General features: G+C 51.0%; 1 protein-coding gene across 1 annotated transcript; it reads left to right on the top strand.

Annotated features, from left to right (window-relative positions):
- Positions 1-10,138: 10,138 nt before the first annotated feature.
- SOBIR1 (Leucine-rich repeat protein kinase family protein) lies at positions 10,139-11,907 on the top strand. Its single transcript, XM_048684944.2, has one exon. The coding sequence runs from the start codon at positions 10,210-10,212 to the stop codon at positions 11,674-11,676; it is 1,467 nt and encodes a 488-aa protein (XP_048540901.2). The 5' UTR covers positions 10,139-10,209; the 3' UTR covers positions 11,677-11,907.
- The last annotated feature ends 11,864 nt before the right edge of the window (positions 11,908-23,771 follow it).

Raw genomic sequence — 23,771 nt, 5'->3', positions numbered from 1 at the left:
TCGTCGCACCAGTTCAAGAACACCTCTCACGAGGCTGTTCTTCCCTTGTACTATTCATCATCAGCCCCTGAGGCAATCCACCACACCACACACTGCAGTAGGGTATTACACCACAATGGTGGCCCGAACCAGTATAAACCTTGTGTCCCTTGTGTTGTGCGTTGTTTCCAGCTTAGACCACGCGAGGAGATTGGACGTAGATCGGTAGGGGAGAGATCTCCGCGCGCACCCCAGTGTTCGAACCTCAAGGGTCTGCCGGAACCCGAAATCCGACAGCCACAACCCCAGATACCGAACACTCTGACACAATCAGAGGCTCTGCCATCGAAATAACACCTTTAACCCACGTAATAATGGTCATCATCGCCCCATGGACAGAACCATTCCTGGCCTACCTAACAAGGCAGGAACTACCCGAGGACCAAAATGAGGCACGCTGCATAGTGCGGCGATCTAAATCCTACAAGGTCCACGAGGGAGAGCTTTATAAGAAAAGCACTACCAGAGTCCTTCAAAGGTGTATCTCCGAAGAGGAAGGGCGGAAGCTTTTGGCAGAAATCCATGCCGGGCTCGGCCGCCATCACGCCGCAGCCCAGGCCCTTGTAAGCAAGGCCTTCCGTACAGGTTTCTATTGGCCGACGACATGGGCAGATGCGCAGCATCTGGTCCAGCATTGCGTCGGTTGCCAGCTCTTTGCAAACCAAAGCCATATGCTGCCTACCGCTCTCCAAACAATCCCCATTACTTGGCGCTTTGCGGTCTGGGGGCTTGACATGGTCAGACCCCTTAAAGGGGGAACCCATAAGAAAAAATACTTACTGGTCATGGTGGATAAATTCACCAAATGGATAGAAGCCAAACCTGTCAAAACGGCTGAATCCGGACTAGTGATAGACTTCATATCCGGGGTTGTACACCGTTATGGCGTCCCCCACAGCATCATCACTTACAACGGCACGAACTTTACAGCCGACGAAGTGAAACTTTGGTGCAGAAACATGGGCATCAAGCTCGATTATGCTTCTGTCTATCACCCGCAAACTAACGGTCAAGTCGAGCGAGCGAATGGTCTTATCATGAGCGGCATTAAACCCAGATTAGTGCGGTCCTTAAAGGAATCAAACACGCACTGGGTAGAGGAGCTCGAATTCATACTATGGGGGTTGCGGACCATGCCGAATCGCACCACCGGATACACACCGTTTTTTATGTTGTACGGCGCTGAGGCGGTTCTGCCCTGCGACATAATTCATGACTCACCTCGAGTGCGCATGTATGAAGAAAAAGAGGCCGAGCTCCATCGGCATGACAGTTTGGACGCCCTGGAGGAGGAGCGCAAAGTGGCAAAAGCCCGTTCCGCATTCTATTAGCAACAGGCTCGAAGGTATCAAAGCAGAGAAGTACGGGCCAAAACCTATAACGTTGGCGAACTAGTTCTACGCCTACCGGAGAAGAAAAAGAACAAGCTCAAGCCCAAATGGGAAGGTCCCTTCATTATTGACCAGGTTCTGACCGGCGGAGCGTACCGTCTGCGGGATGCATCGGATAATCGACTCGAGCCAAACCCATGGAACGCAGCCAGACTCCAAAGATTCTATGCCTAGCGCCGGATTCTATGTTCGTCTCCTCACCTCCGTCCATTTTTTGCATATCTGTCTTTTCTCTCTTTCTCTCTTTTTTCCTTCTCTTCAAGGCCCTAAAGGGCTAAACTTGTGTCTTGGTTACACAATCTTGACGCGCTAGCCGCGCTCATTATACCTGGGGGCTTCTTATACAGAAGCTTAATCTAACTATTATTTTTCAGGCTTTATGCCCCGCACATGTGTTATTCTTCCGCATGTACCTTTTTTCGCCATTATATGCATCGATATGACTTAAGTTTTGGCCAAGATGGGTTGCCTGGCTCTTGTATTTATGCCCTACGTTCCCGTTAATTCGGCTAGGGCATAAGGGGAGCACCTCTGCGATTGTTACTGCCGGGTCAGCCGGATGTGTACCTCAGACTGGGTGAAGCCGAAAGCTAGCGTTCTTAAGAGAATATTCGGTCGGTGAATAAATGATGACTTTTATTTAAATTTGACACATGCCCCCAGAGGTTTATAGCCTGCGTCTCTTCTTGCAGTCCGGACATGCACATTAGGGCATGCGTACCCAGGGAAAGGAACCCTTAACGGAACTATTCTCCCTGGAAGATGTTTCTTACTACCCATGTAATATAACATAGCTAGTTGGGTACTTGTCTGTTCAAGCACTTATGACCCCTACGCCTGGTTTCCATGCATACCCCGGTTTTACATAACCGAGCGGGTATTCGGATACACTCCGGACTATCGGGTCCAGAGGACGAAGCGAAAAGGTCCGCCATGACAAATGATTTACAATCCAGCAAGGGACATTACATATGTCACTTGAAGTACACAGTCACTAAGACTGATTAAATTCTTCTTCTATACCATCCAACAGGCTGTCTAGCCTACAATCCTGTTGGGAATACTTTGCGGCTAGCTCTACTTGATCATACACTAAACTGACGGGGATCTCTTTCCCATCGAGCCCCACAGGTCCGACCTCGGCCATGTGGTTTGGGTCTGCTTTGGTATATCGCGTCTTCACCATAGCCCAGGCTTCCCTTGCACCTTGTCGGCAGGCTGATATCTTCCATAATCGGAAGCGCCACCACGCTCCCTTGAGCTTCTCTATAAGCTCCCCCATGCCTCATGGCGGGGACGCGGATGGCCACAAGGCTTGGGCAATACCCTGCATCACCTACCGAACTTGCTCGTGCAGTTGTGAGAGCTCTGGTAGAAGATCACCCGAAGACCCGGGCATCTCTTCCGCGGGACGACCCATCAGCATACCTGCAGACATAACTCTGTTAGCTAGCTTCTTCGCCGAACTCCTTTAAAAGTTTGTTCAAGCACTTACTAAAAATGCCGCGCCGAAGCCGCTTATTCTCCTTCACGGAGTCCGCAAGCTGGGCTCGGACATCTTTCAGTTCCACGCCCAGCCGGATATTGGCGTCTTGGAGATTATTTTTCTCCTGCCTGACTCGCGTAAGCACGCGCTCGCCAGCATTTCGTTGTCGATCATCACGTGCCGCATTCACCGCCACGGCCTCTGGATTCACTCCGGGGCTACCTGCAACATCTATTGTTAGATTTTCATACATGCCACATACTACCTGGTACCCATATTCTTTGCAATGGAAACAAGTGTTACCAGAGGGACCCTTCTCGGACTCCTTCAATGCGACAACAGCGGCCCCTAGCTGGGCCTTGCACTCTTCCAGCTCTTGAGACAATTGGGAATTCTTCTCTATAAGAACCTGCACAAATAATGATCCTTAAATCAGTTGCGTCAACTGTTTCAAGTCTTAGGGGCTACTGATACATATAATCGTCAGATTTGCTTACCCGTATATCCCTTACATACTGGTCTGTGGCTCTGGCTAGACCATTTTGAGCAGCACGGATATACGCATCTCCGGAATTGAAGGCATCAAATGCCTCTGGTGAGAAACAAGCGTCACGGAGTATGGCCCGGCGACGCCTGTGATTCATGGCGCTCTCCACTTCAGAATTTGTAGCGGATAGTCTGTCTGCATCCTCTCTAGGAGGAACATCCGGCGTCTGCCCCGCGTTAGCTTCCGCCTCTATGTCCGGCCCTGGATCCCGACTGGTCGAGGCGTGATCGGCAGCCTCTCCGGATATAGTCTGGCGAGCGTTTTTTCTGCTAGGAAACACGGACGTCATTATATTTTAAGAAAGACGGCAACCACAGAGTGAGGTTTTGTGGCATACCTCTGTGCCGGCGTCTCCGTCCTGACCGCCTTCCTTTTTGGCCTACCCGGCTTCGGTGCCTCTTGTTGGCGAGTTGCTGCGGGTTCGGCACGGTGTCCCGAAGGCCTTCCCTGTAAAACACCATATGTGTACGGTAGGTGAAGTGCATAAAAGGTGATCCTTCTTGGGAGTTGGGACTTTGGTTTTTCTTACTTGTGACGCAGGGAGTAGTCCAGGGTAGTCGGCCGTTATGGCCACCATGGAGTCATCGCAGCTCAATTCATAGAATTGCCTGTCTATCAGCTCCACGAATATGTCCGGATCCTCTTCAAGTCTGGGATCGAGGGCCCGGCCAGGGTCCTCCGGTTGTGGAGGTGGGTTGTTGACCTCCCTTACAGCTTTTCGCAGTTCCTGCCGTGAAATGGCAAGGTGAGTACCTACGACGAAGAATGCAGGAAGGTTGGGACTAAAGAGGTACAACTCACCCAGCTTGGAGGGTTGTACATGGAGAATCCATCCCGTGGCTTAATACGGATGAACTCCTCTTACTCTCCCTTGAACAACTCGGACAGAATTTTTGCTAAAGCGGCAGCGGAGTCCGGCCCCTTGTGCCCGCAACGGGTGGCATCATCTTCCCCGTTAAAACACCACAGGGGGTGCCCTCGATATTGAAGTGGCTGCACCCCCGCATTATGCAATTTGACATAACCTCGATTATTGTCAGTCCTAATTGAGCCAGCGCTTTAATCCGGTTCATCAGGTAAAGGACCTCTCCATTGTCTTCCTCCTGGGGGCTCCGTGGGCGCCAACTTCGGCGTTTCTTCAGAGGAGCATTGTTGAACTCAGGAAGACCCTGCTGAACAGGGTCTGGAAGGGGGATGTCCTCCATGTAAAACCACTCCGAAGGCTAGTCTTCGGACGTCTTCTTCGGAGTACCGGACAGGTATCCGGTCTCGGCGACGCGCCATATTTCGGCTCCGCCCACTTGATAAAGTGACCCCTTCTGTGTGTAGGGTACAAGGCAGAATAGCCTTTTCCACAGCTCGAAATGAGCCTCGCAGCCCAGAAACAGCTCACAAAGGGCAACATAACCGGCAATGTGTAATATGGAAGCAGGGGTGAAATTATGCAACTGGAGGCCGTAAAACTCCAGGAGTCCACGGAGGAACGGATGGATTGGAAATCCGAGTCCCCTTAGTAAGTAAGGGACAAGGCATACCAGCTCCCCCTTGGAGGGATTGGGGAAGCTCTCCGCTTGCTCCCCGCCATTATAAGTGGCGAGCCCGGCTCGGACGGGGACCATATACGCTGGAGGGAGAAATCCCTGGGTCTGCAACTCTACTAATCGGCCGTGCGGGACGGAACACTTCTCCCAATCACCGGGCTTAGGGCTACGGGAGCGAGAGGAGGAGCTGCGGTGGCCGACCATGATGGAATGGATTTTTCCGAGCATGCTCCGATGGATTCTCGCCGTGGGAGGATGGTGTGGATTGGATCTAATAATCCCCATCCCTTTAATAGACGATTTATTTACCTGGCTAGGGGGCGAATGTAAAAACGCCCTGGCTCCTCGCATTTGCTCAATGCATGGAAGATGGCCCTTATTGGGCGCAGAAGCCAAGAAGTCCAACATTTATGGGAGCCAGACACTACTTAGCAGATATTCAGGATTTGGAGAAGAACCCGCCTTGCAATGCCGAAGACAATACTACGCGCCGGACTCATCGTCATTGAAGGCTGGTTCAGGGGCTACTGAGGGAGTCCTGGATTAGGGGGTCTCCGGACAGCTGGACTATATCCTTTGGCCAAACTATTGGACTATGAAGATACAAGATTGAAGACTTCGTCCCGTGTCCGTATGGGACTCTCCTTGGCGTGGAAGGCAAGCTAGGCAATACGGATATGTAGATCTCCTCCCTTGTAACTGACCTTGTGTAACCCTAGCCCCCTCCGGTGTCTATATAAACCGTAGGGTTTAGTCTGTTGGGGAACGTTGCAGAAAACAAAAAATTTCCTACGGTTTCACCAAGATCCATCTATGAGTTCATCTAGCAACGAGTGATTAGATGCATCTATGTACCTTGTAGATCGCGAGCGGAAGCGTTCAAAGAACGGGGATGATGTAGTCGAACACGACGTGATTCAAATCACCGATGATCTTAGCACCGAACGGACGATGCCTCCGCGTTCAACACACGTACGGAACGGATGACGTCTCCTCCTTTCTTGATCCAGCAAGGGGGGAAGAGAGGTTGATGAAGATCCAGCAGCACGACGGCGTGGTGGTGGATGCAGGGCGTCACAGTAGCAGGGCTTCGCCTATACTACGAGAGAGAGACGTAACGGGGAGAGAGGAAGCACCAAAGGCTAAGGTATAAAATCCCTCCTCTCCCCCACTATATATAGGAGGGCCAAGGGGGGGTGGTGCGCCAGCCCAGGAGATCTAATCTCCTTGGTGCGGCGGCCAGGGGAGGTTTCCCTCCCCCCCAAGGCACTCAGGGGTGCCTTCCACTAGTGGGACTCCTCCCATATGGAAACCCTAGGCGCATGGGCCTATAGGGGCTGGTGCCCTTGGCCCATACAGGCCAAGGCGCACCCCCTACAGCCCATGTGGCCCCCCCGGGATAGGTGGCCCCACCCGGTGGGCCCCCGGGACCCCTCCGGTGGTCCCGGTACAATACCGATAACCCCGAAACTTGTCCCGATGGCTGAAACAGCACTTCCTATATATAATTCTTTACCTCCGGACCATTCCGTAACTCCTCGTGACGTCCGGGATCTCATCCGGGACTCCGAACAACATTCGGGTTACTGCATATACATATCTTCACAACCCTAGCGTCACCGAACCTTAAGTGTGTAGACCCTACGGGTTCGGGAGACAAGCAGACATGACCGAGACGACTCTCCGGTCAATAACCAATAGCGGGATCTGGATACCCATGATGGCTCCCACATGCTCCACGATGATCTCATCGGATGAACCACGATGTCGAGGATTAATCAACCCCGTATACAATTCCCTTTGTCAATCGGTATGTTACTTGCCCGAGACTCGATCGTCGGTATCCCAATACCTTGTTCAATCTCGTTACCGGCAAGTCACTTTACTCGTACCGTAACGCATGATCCCGTGATCAACCACTTGGTCACCTTGAGCTCATAATGATGATGCATTACCGAGTGGGCCCAGTGATACCTCTCCGTTATATGGAGTGACAAATCCCAGTCTCGATCCGTGTCAACCCAACAGACACTTTCGGAGATACCTGTAATGCACCTTTATAGTCACCCAGTTACGTTGTGACGTTTGATACACCCAAAGCACTCCTACGGTATCCGGGAGTTACACGATCTCATGGTCAAAGGAAAAGATACTTGACATTGGAAAAGCTCTAGCAAACGAACTACACGATCTTTGTGCTATGCTTAGGATTGGGTCTTGTCCATCACATCATTCTCCTAATGATGTGATCCCGTTATCAATGATATCCAATGTCCATAGCCAGGAAATCATGACTATCTGTTGATCAACGAGCTAGTCAACTAGAGGCTTACCAGGGACATATTATGGTCTATGTATTCACACGTGTATTACGATTTCCGGATAATACAGTTATAGCATGAATAAAGACAATTATCATGAACAAAGAAATATAATAATAATGCTTTTATTATTGCCTCTAGGGCATATTTCCAACATAGTCCGTAGGACAACATACAATCATACCATAGGCTAGCTTCTAGGGTTTAGCCTCTACGATCTCGTGGTAGATCAACTCTTGTAATATTCATATCATCAAGAACAATCAAGCAGGTCGTAGGGTATTACCTCCATCAAGAGGGCCCGAACCTGGGTAAACATCGTGTCCCCTGCCTCCTGTTACCATCCGCCTTAGACACACAGTTCGGGACCCCCTACCCGAGATCCGCCGGTTTTGACACCGACAAATGCACTGTGCAGAAAACCCCAATCCGGCGCCTTATATGAGGCCGCTTCCGAGTGGCTGGCCTATGGGTCCGGACGATCTTATCAAATCCCGCAACAGTCGCGCACGAGATACATGGCGAAAAAGGTGGCACGGTGATCAAGGCGCCCTTGCCTAGTCCTGTCCGATTACTGCGGCTTCCTCCGCCCTGCGCGCTTCCCCAAAATTCGAATCCCACAATATCCATGAGCAGCAGGGCAACCTGTCAGACGGAAGATTTTCCCCATATCAGTACTCAAAGCATCGCAGTAAAAGTTCACTCAGCGGAACAAAGAATGGATCAAGGCGACTGAAAAAGAAGTTGAAGTCGTCATGATTGCTCATTTGGCCCCAATAAGACGCTTCCGAAGCGCGAAAATTGAATCGGAGGTGTTCTCAACTCCTTCTCCACTCAAACCCTGAACCATTCGGGGGCTAATGATGAAGTAGTGTACCCAGGGTAGGGTCATAGGCCTGACCTAGACACCCTCCCCTAGGACATCATCTTAAAACCAGAAGCATTGAAGGGATAGCATCGTTCACTCAACCACAAGTCATTCCACTTGGAAGGTTCAAGCTCACTCGACCGCAGCAATTATCACTCGACATACACAAGACCTAAAGTCACTCTGCACGACAATGGTCGGACGTTTACTTCATAGACTTAATAGGCATTTATGTCACTTAATTACTAGCGTTACCAGTAACGCCCCCTCTTAATGTATCTTAAACCCCTTGTAATATGGGCGGGTTGGGGTCCTGGCGCACTCTATATAAGCCACCCCCTTCCACTGGCACAAGGGTTCGCACCCCCTGTAAACACACACATACATAATCCAGTCGACCGCCTCCGGGCACCGAGACGTAGGGTTGTTACTTCCTTCGCGAAGGGCCTGAACTCGTAAAACTCGTATGTACAACTTTGCCATAACTACGATCTTGCCTCCTCATACCTACCCCCATTCTACTGTCAGTCTTAGATCCACGACATCCCGCAACACCATATTGCAGCGAGCAGCGCTGCTCTCCTTCACATAGCTTCCATTCGGGTTTAGCTTGACCCACCCCTCAATCAGCCACATCCACCTCGGCTCATTCTGCGTTGGTCGCGACTCCCCGTACAAGGATCATGTGATGGCTACCGGCGAACCGGCCTGGGTAGATGGTACATGCAGGACCATCTTTCCTTTGTCCAAATCACTTTGCGGGTGTTGTTGGGGAGAATTTATGTAACCGTGTAGAAACTCGTGGGATGCCTCCATTGGTGGAGCTTCTTTCCCATGCCGGATCTCATTCCTCACATACCATGAACGCCACATGATCATCAGAACCACCATACATTTCGTGTCATGGAGAGGTTCCAGCAGAGAGAATAGTCATTTCAGACCAGTGTTCCAGACATCATCGACATCTGGCCACTCCAACGCCATGGCTCTCCAAAGGCCCTTGGCAAGAGGGCACCTACACATTGCATGGAACCCGTCCTCACATTTCACAATACAAAGGGGACAAACGTCAGAAGGCTTGAGGTGCCGAGAGAATTTATTGACCCAAGTGGCAAGTGAATTAGTCATAGATCTCCAAGTGAACACGCGTACCATAGGAGGAGCAGGGTACCCTCATATGATCTTTCAAATGGTGCGACGACCATCCGGTGCCCTGCTCGAAGCACTCGTTGATGGACGATCACGCTCGTCCATGGCGAAACGGTAAGCCGAACGAACGGTGAAGATATCATTATTCTCCGGCGCCGATGCAATGACATCCTCGGAGATGCCAGGTTTGAATACACTTGATGCAGATGACTTGCATATGCATTTAAATGGGATTTTTGTTGGGAAAATACGTGTAAATGGATCACTTAAATATATACTCCCTCCAGTCCTTTTTAGTTCGCATATTAGATTTGTCTGAAGTCAAGCCTCATAAAGTTTGACCAAGTTTATAGAAAAAAAATATCGACATTCACAATATGAAATCAATACTAGTAGATGCGCCATGACTTAAAGTTTCATGTTGTATAACTTTATCATGATAGATGTTGATATTTTTCATATAAATATGGTCAAACTTTATAAAGTTTGACTTTAGACAATTTTTATATGTAGAGTAAAAATGACCGGAGGGAGTACCGTATATAGGGTGGGACGTGAGAATCTTCCCAGATTTTTAGGGGCATAATAGTCATTTCCATTCTTCCCTCGCCGTGCTGGCCGGTTCTTGACTTGCCTCGAGTCAACGGTCGTTTCCGGCCAATCAAACTAGGCAGGTCGCGATATGTCCCTCTCACACCAATCTGGCACGTCCATCCAGTCCACAAACGCATCATAGCCGTGCATTATTTCCACACGGTAATCCTCAACTCGGCCGTTATTAATAGCTGTGCTCTCCACCCACCTCCTCCCCCACACACGCCGGAACCTTCCTCCCCACGCGACCAACGAGCTAAACGTTTGGTGACCATGGCGTTAGCGGCAGGTATGCCGACCAAGCGTCCCGTCTTCTTCCTCGTCTCTCTCGCCACGCTCCTCCTCCTCGTCTCTGCTGTCCAGTGCTATGACGGCCGCCACGCCGTCACGCGCTCCGCCATGGCGCGCCGGTCCCGTCCGGGGATCCGGCACGTGCACCACCGCCGGACTGGGGTGCCACACCGGTACATCCTCGCGGAGAATACAACCTCGAGCAGCGGTGGTGGCAAACAGAAGAACAACAGCTCGCCGCCGACGAGGAACAACAACACCGCGCCGCCGACGGCACCGGCGGCCGAGCAGGGCAAGCACCACCGCAACCACAAGCACCGCATACGCAACTGGATCATCGGGTTCGTGGTCGGGTCCCTCGCAGGCGTCATTTCGGGGCTGGGCGTGTCCGTGCTGTTCCGGCTCGCGCTCAACTGCATCCGCGGGCGGTACCGGACCAAGTCCGGCATGGTGATCTTCACCCCGAAGCTGATCAAGCGGGCGGACCACCTGGCGTTCCTGGAGAAGGAGGACATGCTGTCCTCGCTGGCCGTGATCGGGCGCGGCGGGTGCGGCGAGGTGTTCAAGGCGCAGCTCCCCGTGGAGAGCGAGGGCGAGGAGCCCAAGTTCATCGCCATCAAGAAGATCAAGAAGCAGGTGGGCGACGGGCACGGGCAGAACAACCTGAGCGACGAGGAGAGCCGGCAGCTGGACAAGTGGTCGCGGCAGATACAGTCGGAGATCCGCACGGTGGGGCACATCCGGCACCGCAACCTCCTGCCGCTGGCGGCGCACGTGCCGCGGCCGGACTGCCACTACCTGGTGTACGAGTACATGAAGAACGGCAGCCTGCACAACGCCCTCAAGGCGACGCCGTCGGAGGAGGACGGCGGCAGCGGCGGCGCGGTGCGGCTGGCGTGGCCGGCGCGGCTCCGCGTGGCGGTGGGCATCGCGTCGGGGCTGGAGTACCTGCACGTGCTGCAGCAGCCGCAGATCATCCACCGCGACCTGAAGCCGGCCAACATCCTGCTGGACGACGACATGGAGGCCCGCATCGCGGACTTCGGGCTGGCCAAGGCGATGCCGGACGAGCACACCCACGTGTCGACGTCGCACATAGCCGGCACCATGGGTTACATCGCGCCGGAGTACCACCAGTCGCTCAAGTTCACGGCCAAGTGCGACATCTACAGCTTCGGGGTGATCCTGGCGGTGCTGGCGACGGGGAAGGAGCCGACGGACCAGTTCTTCGTGACGGAGGTGGAGGAGGTCGGGCTGGTCAAGTGGCTGCGCCGGGTGGTGCAGAACGGCGACTACGCGGAGGCCATCGACCCCGCCATCGCCGGCGCCGGGCACGAGGAGCAGATCATGCTGGTGCTGCGCATCGCCGTGTTCTGCACCGCCGACGAAGCCAAGGAGCGGCCCGAGGCCAAGGACGTGCGCTGCATGCTCGCCCAGATCAAGAACTAGTAGTCTAGTCACCGTATAGGCGCGAGCCAGAGCTCCGTGTAAGTATTGGTCGTCGTCGTCGTCGTGGTCTTCAATTGGGCATGTGTCATGCGTGACTGTGTATAGAATAATGCGGCAAGTGCCGGGTCAGCGGGTCAAGTATGGGGCCGGTCGATCGATAAAGACCGGGAAGGGGATCCAACTATTTTACACAAATGATATTTAGAAATGAGTGGGTATATTTTTTCTTGACTTTGACTTGTCTTTTTTTGTATGATCAAACGAGGTATCTAAACAATTATTATTAATCACTGATCGGCGTGATCCACCAGATGGCGTTACCTGCAGTGCACTGATATGGTAAGCACTTTTCTGAGCTAGTGCACTGATGTCTTGATTGGAACGAGTCGCTCCAAGCTTCCTATGCATGGTCTGGTGTTAGTGGAGGACTGGAGAAAATAGACCACCGGATCAGAATCGATATGATGAAAGTATTGCAAATTGGACTGCAAGACAAGTCGCCGCGCCGGCCGTGCGTTGCTGCGAATTATTTGTGTTCGCTGCATCTGTTCACCTGTCATGCTCGTGCTCGGTCTACGTCGCGCCTCCTCTATCGAATAGAGAAACTGGTGCAATTATATATGCGAAAATCTACAGGTTCAGCAATGGGGCGACGGTCATTAGTGCGGGCGAGCGACGGGAAGAATAGACGGGGAGGAGGAAGAATGGCGTGATCGTCGACAGAGCCGACTTCCGTTGGATGGCAAAAATGCCACACCTACGTACTTAGTTACGTAATCCCTCCGGTCCTTTTTAGTTCGTATATAAGATTTGTCTAAAGTCAAAACTTATAAAGTATAACAAAATTTATAAAAAAATACCAACATTTATAATATGAAATCAAAGAGGCGACTCGGGCGGCAGCCTCCAACCGTGCCGCCGCCGGGGCCCCCTTCTCCAGCTAATCCCCTCGTCGCCGCCGGAGGCCACAACCGGGTGAGGGAGTCCTGAATTAGGGGGTGTCCGGATGGCCGGACTATATCTTCAGCCGGACTCCTGGACTATGAAGATACAAGATTGAAGACTCCGTCCCGCGTCCGGAAGGGACTTTCCTTAGCGTGGAAGGCAAGCTTGGCGATACGGATATGCAGATCTCCTACCATTATAACCGACTCTATGTAACCCTAACCCTACCCGGTGTCTATATAAACCGGAGAGTTTTAGTCCGTAGGACAACATACACATCAACAATCATACCATAGGCTAGCTTCTAGGGTTTAGCCTCCTCGATCTCGTGGTAGATCTACTCTTGTACTATCCATATCATCAATATTAATCAAGCAGGACGTAGGGTTTTACCTCCATCGAGAGGGCCCGAACCTGGGTAAAACTTCGTGTCCCTAGTCTCCTGTTACCATCCGGCTTAGACGCACAGTTTGGGACCCCCTACCCGAGATCCGCCGGTTTTGACACCGACATTGGTGTTTTCATTGAGAGTTTCTCTGTGTCATCGCCGTCAGGCTCGATGGCTCCTACGATCATCGATAGCGATGCAGTCCAGGGTGAGACCTTCCTCCCCGGACAGATCTTCGTCTTCGGCGGCTTCGCACTGCGGGCCAATTCGCTTGGCCATCTGGAGCAGATCGAAAGCCGCGCCCCTGGCCGTCAGGTCAGATTTGGAAGTTTAAACTACACGGCTGGCATCCGCGGGGACTTGATCTTCGACAGATTCGAGCCACTGCCGAGCGCGCCGCACTATCACGACGAGCATGATCTAGCTCTGCCGTCGAACGGTGCCCTGGAGGCCACACCCGCATCGGCTCGGACCCTTAATTCGGAGCCAACCGCGCCGACCGAGGATGGGCGGTTGGACGCCACCCCGGGGGCTGCGATCCCAACGGCGATTGAGCCGAACACCAGCCCCGTACTTTGCGAGACTCGTGACTCCAATGAGCCGGACTCCTCTCCGGACTCCAAACCCTCCACGCCCGTGCCAATCGAATCCGATTGGGCGCCGATTATGGAGTTCACTGCCGCGGACATCTTTCAGCACTCGCCTTTGGGCGATATCCTGAAGTTATTGAAGTCTCTCTCTTTATCAGGAGAGCCCTGGCCGGACTATGGTCAGCGAGATTGGGATGCGGACGATGAAGAAATTCAAAGCCCACCCACCACCCACTTTGTAGCCACTGTCGACGATTTAACCGACATGCTCGACTTCGACTCCGGAGACATCGACGGTATGGACGCCGATGAAGGAGACGATGAAGAGTCAGCGCCTATTGGGACCTAGAACGCCACCTCGTCATATGACGTATACATGGTGGACGCACCAAAAGATGACGACAAGGAGCGGAAGGACGCATCGAAGGCTTGTTCCCTCGAAAAGCAGTCAAAGCGGCGACGCAAGCGCCGCCCCAAACCCCGCCTCGACAGAAATAGCGATCACACAGACCCAGCGCTGGAGCAGGGCGAACCGCTGCCGGACAACGGCAATCCGGATAATCAAACCAAACAAACAAATCCTATCAAGGATAATGGTCCGGACGACATAACACCGGACAAACACCCGGAGCAACAGACTGCCTGTAAAAGGCTTGTTGCCACCATGAGGAGCCTGAAAAAGCAGAAGCAAAGGCTCAAGGCCGCGCAAGACACACTCCAATTCAGACGGAGTAAAATACTCAGCACTGCAGCAAGGTACGGCGACAATAGCCCCTTCAAGAGCTACCCGAAGCGGAAGCTGCTACCCGAATTCGATGAGGAGGCCTCAGAACCCCCACAACCAAATATCGAAGCAGCCACCTGGTCGGATAGACGACCCCTCTACCAATACAGAACGGCATACAACGCCGCTCACCATACAACACGCAACCAATGCGAGGGCTCGCACCCAAAGGACGGTGTAACAAGATCCATCTATGGACCACGCAAGCGCGCCCCAGCATACAATGCAATACAACAAACATCTGAACAACGCAGTACACCCAGCTACAGGGGTGCCGCACACCCCCTATGTTTTACCGATGAGGTGCTGGACCACGAATTTCCAGAAGGATTCAAGCCCGTAAACATAGAGGCATACGACGGAACAACAGACCCTGGGGTCTGGGTTGAGGACTACATCCTTCATATCCATATGGCTCGAGAAGATGATCTCCACGCCATCAAGTACCTACCCCTCAAGCTCAAAGGGCCAGCTCGTCACTGGCTCAAAGGACTCCCCAAAAGCTCCATCGGAAGTTGGGAAGGGCTCGAAGACGCCTTTCGGGCAAATTTTCAAGGGACTTATGTCCGACCTCCGGATGTTGACGATTTGAGTCATATAACTCAACAGCCCGGAGAGTCATCCCGAAAGCTTTGGAACATGTTTCTTACTAAAAAGAACCAGATTGTCGACTGTCCGGACGCTGAAGCCTTAGCAGCTTTCAAGCATAGCGTCCATGACGAATGGCTCGCCAGACACCTCGGCCAAAATAAGCCGAGAACGATGGCCGCATTAACAAACCTCATGACCCGCTTTTGCGTGGGGGAGGACAGCTGGCTAGCCAGACGCAGCACCAGCGACCCCAGTACATCTGAAGTTAGAGATGGAAATGGGAAATTACGGCGCAACAGCAATAACAAACACCGGAATAAAGAAGACAACACGAAGGGCACGGCAGTAAATGCCGGATTCAAAAGCTCTCGGCCAGGTCAAAAGCCGCCTAAAGGCACCAGGGATGAACTGTCCAGCCTCAACAAAATTCTGGACCAAGTATGTCAGATCCATAGTACCCCTGGTAAACCTGCTAATCATACCCACAAAGAATGTTGGGTCTTCAAGCAGTCCGGCAAGCTCAACGCCGTACATAAGGGGGAGGATACACCAAGTGAAGACGAGGACGAGCCTCCCAAGCAAGACACGGCGGAACAAAAGAAATTTCCACCAGAAGTTAAAACATTAAACGTGTTACACATAATCAAGGGAAAAAACAATACGACACTCCCAGGAAAGTATACCCAAGTGCCTATCACTACGAAATCCTGCCACTGGTCATCTCAACCGATCACTTTCGACCATCGCGATTACTCAGCAAGTATCCGACACGCAGGATGGGCTGCCCTGGTATTAGACCCAGTAATTGGCGGATATCACTTCACAAGGGTCTTGATGGACGGCGGCAGTAGCCTAAACCTAATATATCAGGATACAATCCGCAGGATGGGGTTAGACCCAACACAAATTCGCCATAGCAATACTACCTTTAAAGGAGTAACGCCAGGCCCAGGGGCTCGTTGTATGGGCTCCCTCTTACTACAAGTTATATTCGGCTCCCCCAATAACTTCCGTCGCGAGCATTTAACTTTCCACATCGCTCCGTTTCAAAGTGGCTATCAAGCACTGCTCGGACGCGAAGCTTTCGCTCGCTTTAATGCAATACCGCACTAAGCCTCCCTCACACTCAAGATGCCCGGTCCACGCGGCATCATTACAGTGCACGGAAATATCAAGCGATCTCTGCGCGCCGAAGAGAGTGAGGCTGCCTTGGTCGCCGCACACTAAAGGCGCCTAGACAAACGAAAGCATTCAATAGGTCGTCAAGACCTCAGATACAACTAATCAAGTCCGGCGCCGCTATTTATACGGAAATAAGTGGCCACACCCCTATTTGTCAATACAAGGGGCTCAACGCGTGCAGACAAGTGGCAATTTCTTATCATCTTGAATCACACATGGTTTCTTTAAAAACTATCTTTTTGCATGACAACTTTTTCACTTAACTTCCTCTCTTTTACAGACGATCATCGTGCTACACCCGTCCAGGATATGGCACAACGGAGACACAGGCGCAGACGTGCAGCAGGGACCCGCTCCAAGGATTCTTTTTAGATTAAGACCCTGCGTAAACCTTTTTTACTGTCTCTTGTTGATACATATCCACCGTTGAGAAGGATGCTGACGTCTTGGCATGTGGCCACGCCAGAATAATGCTCGTACCTGGACACAAGGGGCTTCTTACAAAGGCCATTATTTAGGCCCGGTTTATACCACAAAGACCGAATACCTTAGGGAGTGTTCGGCGTCGCGAGTTTGGCCCTATATGCATCAGCTCCGAATCATTGTCTTTGGTAAAATGTTGGGTTTGCCCGGCTCCTGTGTTTTGGTGCCTTACGTTCCGCTTTACCGGCTAAGGTAGCACTAGGAGAACTACTGCGATTGTGCCCTGGTTCATCCGGACGAGCACCTCAGTAGAGAAAGCCGAAAACTGATTGTCATGATATAGCGTGAGACTGGTCAACCACTCGATGACCTGTGGGAATGTTAGAATTCCTCCGCCTTAACGAAGGGCCATTTTCCGGCCAGGCATGTACGCACCCCGGAACCAGGAGAGTGCGGAGCCACCAGGGGCTATCTAATAGCCCCACTGTCAAACTCCTATGGCTAAGTGAAAGTGCTAAAGCATTATAGTCCGGTTGCCTCGCTCGCTCCGCTATCACCTCCTTAATAGGACCAAGACGTTGGGTTAAGTGTGAACGCGTGTTTTTGCGAGCACCTCCGCATTATATGCGTGGGGGCTGAAGCCAACGACTGCAATCTTTCAGGTTATACACATATATACGTAAACGGCCGCCTAGGAGGCATCATATTACTTTCAAGCAAAAGTATAAAAATAGCCTTATAAAAATTTATAAAAGCATTTCGCTTACAATGAGATTACATATCACTCAAACATAATATTTTTTGAGCACTGGGTCTCTATCAAACGGGCACCCTCAAGAACTTCTTCAAAATAGTGCTCAGCAGCCTTTCGACCTATAGTCGAATCCCGCGCTGCAACATTGGTAGCATCCATCTTTGCCCAGTATGCCTTAACACGGGCAAAGGCCATCCGTGCGCCCTCTATGCATGCCGACCTCTTCATCGCATTAATGCACGGCACCACGTCAAGGAACTGCTGCACCAAGCTGAAATAGCTGTTCGGTTTTGACCTTCCCGGCCACAGCTGATCCACAACAGACCCCATAGAGAGTCCGGACAACCTGTTTAGTTCGGCCCATTCGGCTAATTGGTCAGTCAATGAAAGTGGATGCTCGGGAGAATGGAATTATCTCCAAAACAGCTGGTCTACTCCACGGTCTGTCTGACCCTGGAAGTACTTGGCCGCATCGGCAGCGCTCGCCGCCAAATCCATATACACATCCTCCGAACTCCATAGCCGATCCAGAGGGGCATACCGTGGATCTCCAAATTTCCTCCGCAACATAAAGGATTTCCCAGCTACAATATCCCCGGCTTCCCGCAGCTCCTCCTTCTTTGCCCTCATAGTAGAGCGGAGATCCTTTTTCGTCGCAACAGCCTTCTCAAGGTCCGATGCCTTCGCTTGGTTTTCCTTTTCGAGAACCCGACAACGGTCCGTGGCGGCTTTTAATTCCACAGCCATCTTGGCCATCTTGTCTCGGGTCTCGCCATGCGCGGCCTTCTCGGCTTGCAACTCTTCGGCCGCCTTCACAGCAGCCGCATTACCTAACCTCGCTTGTTCCTTGGCTCGGGCAAGTTCTGCCCGCAAGGCTTCAATAGTGGCAGCTCCATCTACATTCACAACATATTTAAGATACTGGCATCATGTTGCTCTTCCTATGTGGCGTTTACCAGATATTGACACCTACCTTGTGCCTCGTCAAGCCTTTTGTTAACAAGCTCGATGTCGGCGTCTGCCGCATCCAACTGTCGTTCTAAATGGGCAAACTCGCTAGTCCGGCTAGCCACCGGAGCTTCCATCACCTGCACATAGAGGCAGTATGGTTATTACCTAGGAATATGATCCTCTGTTCGTTGCCATTTCCGACGACAACCAAAGTCTCAGGGGCTACTATCTACACAGGGCACACCTAGCATGTGCAGGACTATCGTACATTCTTTTACGTACCTCAAAGCCTGTCAGTAGACTCATAAAAGCTTCATGTAATCCGCTTTCGGCGGACGATATTCTCTCCATCACCGTATTCATCAGCACACGATGTTCATCTGAGATGGCCGCTCGCCCCACCAACTCCCTCAGAACATCCGATCGCACACTAGACGGTGCCGGACTCTTTTGTCTGCTCTCTTCAGGAGCCAGCCATTGGGAGCTTCGGGGGTCAACGGGATTATCTTCTGGCCTCACCGGACTCGGAGAGGCCCTCCGCAACGACACTTCAGGGTCGCCCGCTTCCGGAGCGGAGGAGTCCGGAGGAGGCGTTTCGCTCTCCATCATCTCTGGAAGAAGATCCCCCGAAGATGAGCTCATTTGAGAGGGGCTAAGGCCCGAACTACAAAAATATATGCGGTGGTTATCTTCTCAGAAGAAAAAGATGGCATATCTGTACTACCAAAGGTATTTCGGGTCACTTACAACTCGTGGGAGGATTGATCCCCCCGCGGACTTTGTGCGGCAACAACGCCCCCCAAGGTGGGACCCTCTGTGGGAGACTTCTTCTCCCGTTTGGAAGCTTCGGCTTCCGAATCCCCGGGCGCAGTCCTTTTCCTCTTCTGGTCGCCTTCCCTCATGGAGACGCTCGCTCCCTCGGCTAGAATGGGCAACGTTGGGGGCCCGCGTCCGCCCGCATTATCCTCCACGGTATCTTCCTTCAAGGGCTCCGGGCAAGGTGCGGTCTGGAGCATCTTCTCCAATACCGGATTTTCCAAACCCTCAGGGAGGGGGGCCGAACACCGAATCAACTTCGCCTTTGTTAGCCAGTCCTGGTCAAAAAGCGAACTCTTAGAGATAACTTCGTAACAAAGTAGAGAAAGTATGTTCGGCCGAAAGATGCCTTACCTGTTCGGCGGTGCGATTGCTACTCAGGCCCACGTCCTCGGTGATTTCCGGACACTCCGTCTGAGGTCCGAAGAATGATTTGTACATCTCCTCATGCGTCAGGCCGAGAAAATTTTGAATGGCACGCGGTCCCTCGGGATTGAACTCCCACAGACGAAGAGGCCGGCGTTTGCAAGGCTGGACTTGACGAACCAGCATAACCTGTATCACCGCAACCAAACTGAAATCTCCATTGAAGAGATCTCGGATGCGGCCTTGCAGTATAGGCACGTCCTTGGCTGGCCCCCAGCTCAGACCTCTGTTGATCCATGACATCGGCTGTGGTGGGGGGGGGGGCGAGCGGAAAACAGAGGGGCCGCCCACTTGGCACTTCTAGGAGCCGTGATGTAGAACCACTTCTCTTGCCACAATTCAGACACCTCTGGGATGGAACCTTTGGGCCACGGAGCTCCCGTCATCTTGCGTATTGAGGCACCTCCACACGTTGCATGCTCCCCCTCGACCAACTTCGGCTTCACTTCAAAGGTCTTGATGTTGGGTTTCGTAGTAATTTCAAAAAATTTCCTACGCACACGCAAGATCATGGTGATGCATAGCAATGAGAGGAGGAGAGTGTGATCTACGTACCCTTGTAGATCGACAACGGAAGTGTTAACTTGGTTGATGTAGTCGTACGTCTTCACGGCCCGACCGATCAAGCACCGAAACTACGGCACCTACGAGTTCTAGCACACGTTCAGCTCGATGACGATCCCCGGATTCCGATCCAGCAAAGTGTCGGGGAAGAGTTCCGTCAGCACGACGGCGTGGTGACAATCTTGATGTACTACTGTCGCAGGGCTTCGCCTAAGCACCGCTACAATATTATCGAGGACTATGGTGGAAGGGGGCACCGCACACGGCTAAGAATATGACCACGTGGATCAACTTGTGTGTCAAGGGGTGCCCTCTGCCCCCGTATATAAAGGATCAAGGGGAGGAGGCCGTCCGGCCCTCTATGGCGCGCCAAGGAGGAGTCCTCCTCCTAGTAGGAGTAGGACTCCTACTAGGAGGGGGAAAGAAGTGGGGAGGGAGAGGGAAAGGGGGGCGCCGCCCCCCCTCTCCTAGTCCAATTCAGACCAAGGGGGGAGGAGGCGCGCGGCCCACCTATGGCTGCCCCTCTCTCTCTCCACTAAGGCCCATATGGCCCATTACTTCTCCCGGGGGGGTTCCGGTAACCCTTCGGCTCTCCGGTTTTCTCCGAAATCACCCGGAACACTTCCGGTGTCCGAATATAGCCGTCCAATATATCAATCTTTATGTCTCGACCATTTTGAGACTCCTCGTCATGTCCGTGATCACATCCGGGACTCCGAACTAACTTCGGTACATCAAAACTCATAAACTCATAATATAACTGTCATCGAAACCTTAAGCGTGCGGACCCTACGGGTTCGAGAACAATGTAGACATGACCGAGATACGTCTCCGGTCAATAACCAATAGCGAAACCTGGATGCTCATATTGGCTCCTACATATTCTACGAAGATCTTTTATCGGTCAGACCGCATAACAACATATGTTGTTCCCTTTGTCATCGGTATGTTACTTTCCCGAGATTCGATCGTCGGTATCCCATACCTAGTTCAATCTCGTTACCGGCAAGTCTCTTTACTCGTTCTGTAATACATCATCTCACAACTAACTCATTAGTTGCAATGCTTGCAAGGCTTATGTGATGTGTATTACCGAGAGGGCCCAGAGATACCTCTCCGACAATCGGAGTGACAAATCCTAATCTCGAAATACGCCAACCCAACATGTACCTTTGGAGACACCTGTAGAGCACCTTTATAATCACCCATTTACGTTGTGACATTTGGTAGCACACAAAGTGTTCCTTCGGCAAACGGGAGTTGCATAATCTCATAGTCATAGGAACATGTATAAGTCATGAAGAAAGCAATAGCAACATACTAAACGATCGGGTGCTAAGCTAATGGAATGGGTCATGTCAATCAGATCATTCACCTAGTGATGTGATCCCGTTAATCAAATAACAACTCTTTGTTTATGGTTAGGAAACATAACCATCTTTGATTAACGATCTAGTCAAGTAGAGGCATACTAGTGACACTCTGTTTGTCTATGTATTCACACATGTATTATGTTTCCGGTTAATACAATTCTAGCATGCATAATAAACATTTATCATGATATAAGGAAATAAATAATAACTTTATTATTGCCTCTAGGGCATATTTCCTTCAGTCTCCCACTTGCACTAGAGTCAATAATCTAGATTACACAGTAATGATTCTAACACCCATGGAGCCTTGGTGCTGATCATGCTTTGCTCGTGGAAGAGGCTTAGTCAACGGGTCTGCAACATTCAGATCCGTATGTATCTTGCAAATCTCTATGTCTCCCACCTGGACTAGATCCCGGATGGAATTGAAGCGTCTCTTGATGTGCTTGGTTCTCTTGTGAAATCTGGATTCCTTTGCCAAGGCAATTGCACCAGTATTGTCACAAAAGATTTTCATTGGACCCGATGCACTAGGTATGACACCTAGATCGGATATGAACTCCTTCATTTGCTGCTTCTGAAGCAGCTATGTACTCTGCTTCACATGTAGATCCCGCTACAACGCTTTGTTTAGAACTGCACCAACTGACAGCTCCACCGTTTAATGTAAACACGTATCCGGTTTGCGATTTAGAATCGTCCGGATCAGTGTCAAAGCTTGCATCAACGTAACCTTTTACGATGAGCTCTTTGTCACCTCCATATATGAGAAACATATCCTTAGTCCTTTTCAGGTATTTCAGGATGTTCTTGACCGCTGTCCAGTGATCCACTCCTGGATCACTTTGGTACCTCCCTGCTAGACTTATAGCAAGGCACACATCAGGTCTGGTACACAGCATTGCATACATGATAGAGCCTATGGCTGAAGCATAGGGAACATCTTTCATTTTCTCTCTATCTTCTGCAGTGGTCGGGCATTGAGTCTTACTCAACTTCACACCTTGCAACACAGGCAAGAACCCTTTCTTTGCTTGATCCATTTTGAATTTCTTCAAAACTTTGTCAAGGTATGTGCTTTGCGAAAGTCCAATTAAGCGTCTTGATCTATCTCTATAGATCTTAATGCCTAATATGTAAGCAGCTTCACCGAGGTCTTTCATTGAAAAACTTTTATTCAAGTATCCCTTTATGCTATCCAGAAATTCTATATCATTTCCAATTAGTAATATGTCATCCACATATAATATCAGAAATGCTACAGAGCTCCCACTCACTTTCTTGTAAATACAGGCTTCTCCAAAAGTCTGTATAAAACCAAATGCTTTGATCACACTATCAAAGCGTTTATTCCAACCCCGAGAAGCTTGCACCAGTCCATAAATGGATCGCTGGAGCTTGCACACTTTGTTAGCTCCCTTTGGATCGACAAAACCTTCTGGTTGCATCATATACAACTCTTCTTCCAAAAATCCATTCAGGAATGCAGTTTTGACATCCATCTGCCAAATTTCATAATCATAAAATGCGGCAATTGCTAACATGATTCGGACAGACTTAAGCATCGCTACGGGTGAGAAGGTCTCATCGTAGTCAATCCCTTGAACTTGCCTAAAACCTTTTGCGACAAGTCGAGCTTTGTAGACAGTAATATTACCGTCAGCGTCAGTATTCTTCTTGAAGATCCATTTATTCTCAATTGCTTGCCGATCATCGGGCAAGTCAACCAAAGTCCATACTTTGTTCTCATACATGGATCCCATCTCAGATTTCATGGCTTAAAGCCATTTTGCGGAATCTGGGCTCACCATCGCTTCTTCATAGTTTGTAGGTTCATCATGATCTAGTAGCATGACTTCCAGAACAGGATTACCGTACCACTCTGGCGCGGATCTCACTCTGGTTGATCTACGAGGTTCAGTAGTATCTTGTTCTGAAGTTTCATGATCATCATCATTAGCTTCCTCACTAATTGGTGTAGGTGTCACTGAAACAGTTTTCTGTGATGCACTACTTTCCAATAAGGGAGCAGGTACAGTTACCTCGTCAAGTTCTACTTTCCTCCCACTCACTTCTTTCGAGAGAAACTCCTTCTCCAGAAAGTTTCCGAACTTAGCAACAAAAGTCTTGCCTTCGGATCTGTGATAGAAGGTGTATCCAATAGTTTCCTTTGGATATCCTATGAAGACACATTTCTCCGATTTGGGTTCGAGCTTATCAGGTTGAAGCTTTTTCACATAAGCATCGCAGCCCCAAACTTTCAGAAACGACAACTTTGGTTTCTTGCCAAACCACAGTTCATAAGGCG

This window comes from Triticum urartu, chromosome 7A (genome assembly GCF_056163025.1).
Source record: "Triticum urartu cultivar PI428250 chromosome 7A, HENAU_Tu73, whole genome shotgun sequence".
NCBI lineage: Eukaryota > Viridiplantae > Streptophyta > Magnoliopsida > Poales > Poaceae > Triticum > Triticum urartu.
Note: the sequence above shows the minus strand (reverse complement) of the source record. Positions and strands in the feature narration are given on the sequence as shown.

Excerpts from the sequence above, each read along its gene's own strand:
- SOBIR1 (XM_048684944.2), top strand. The coding sequence starts at position 10,210 with ATGGCGTTAGCGGCAGGTATGCCGACCAAGCGTCCCGTCTTCTTCCTC.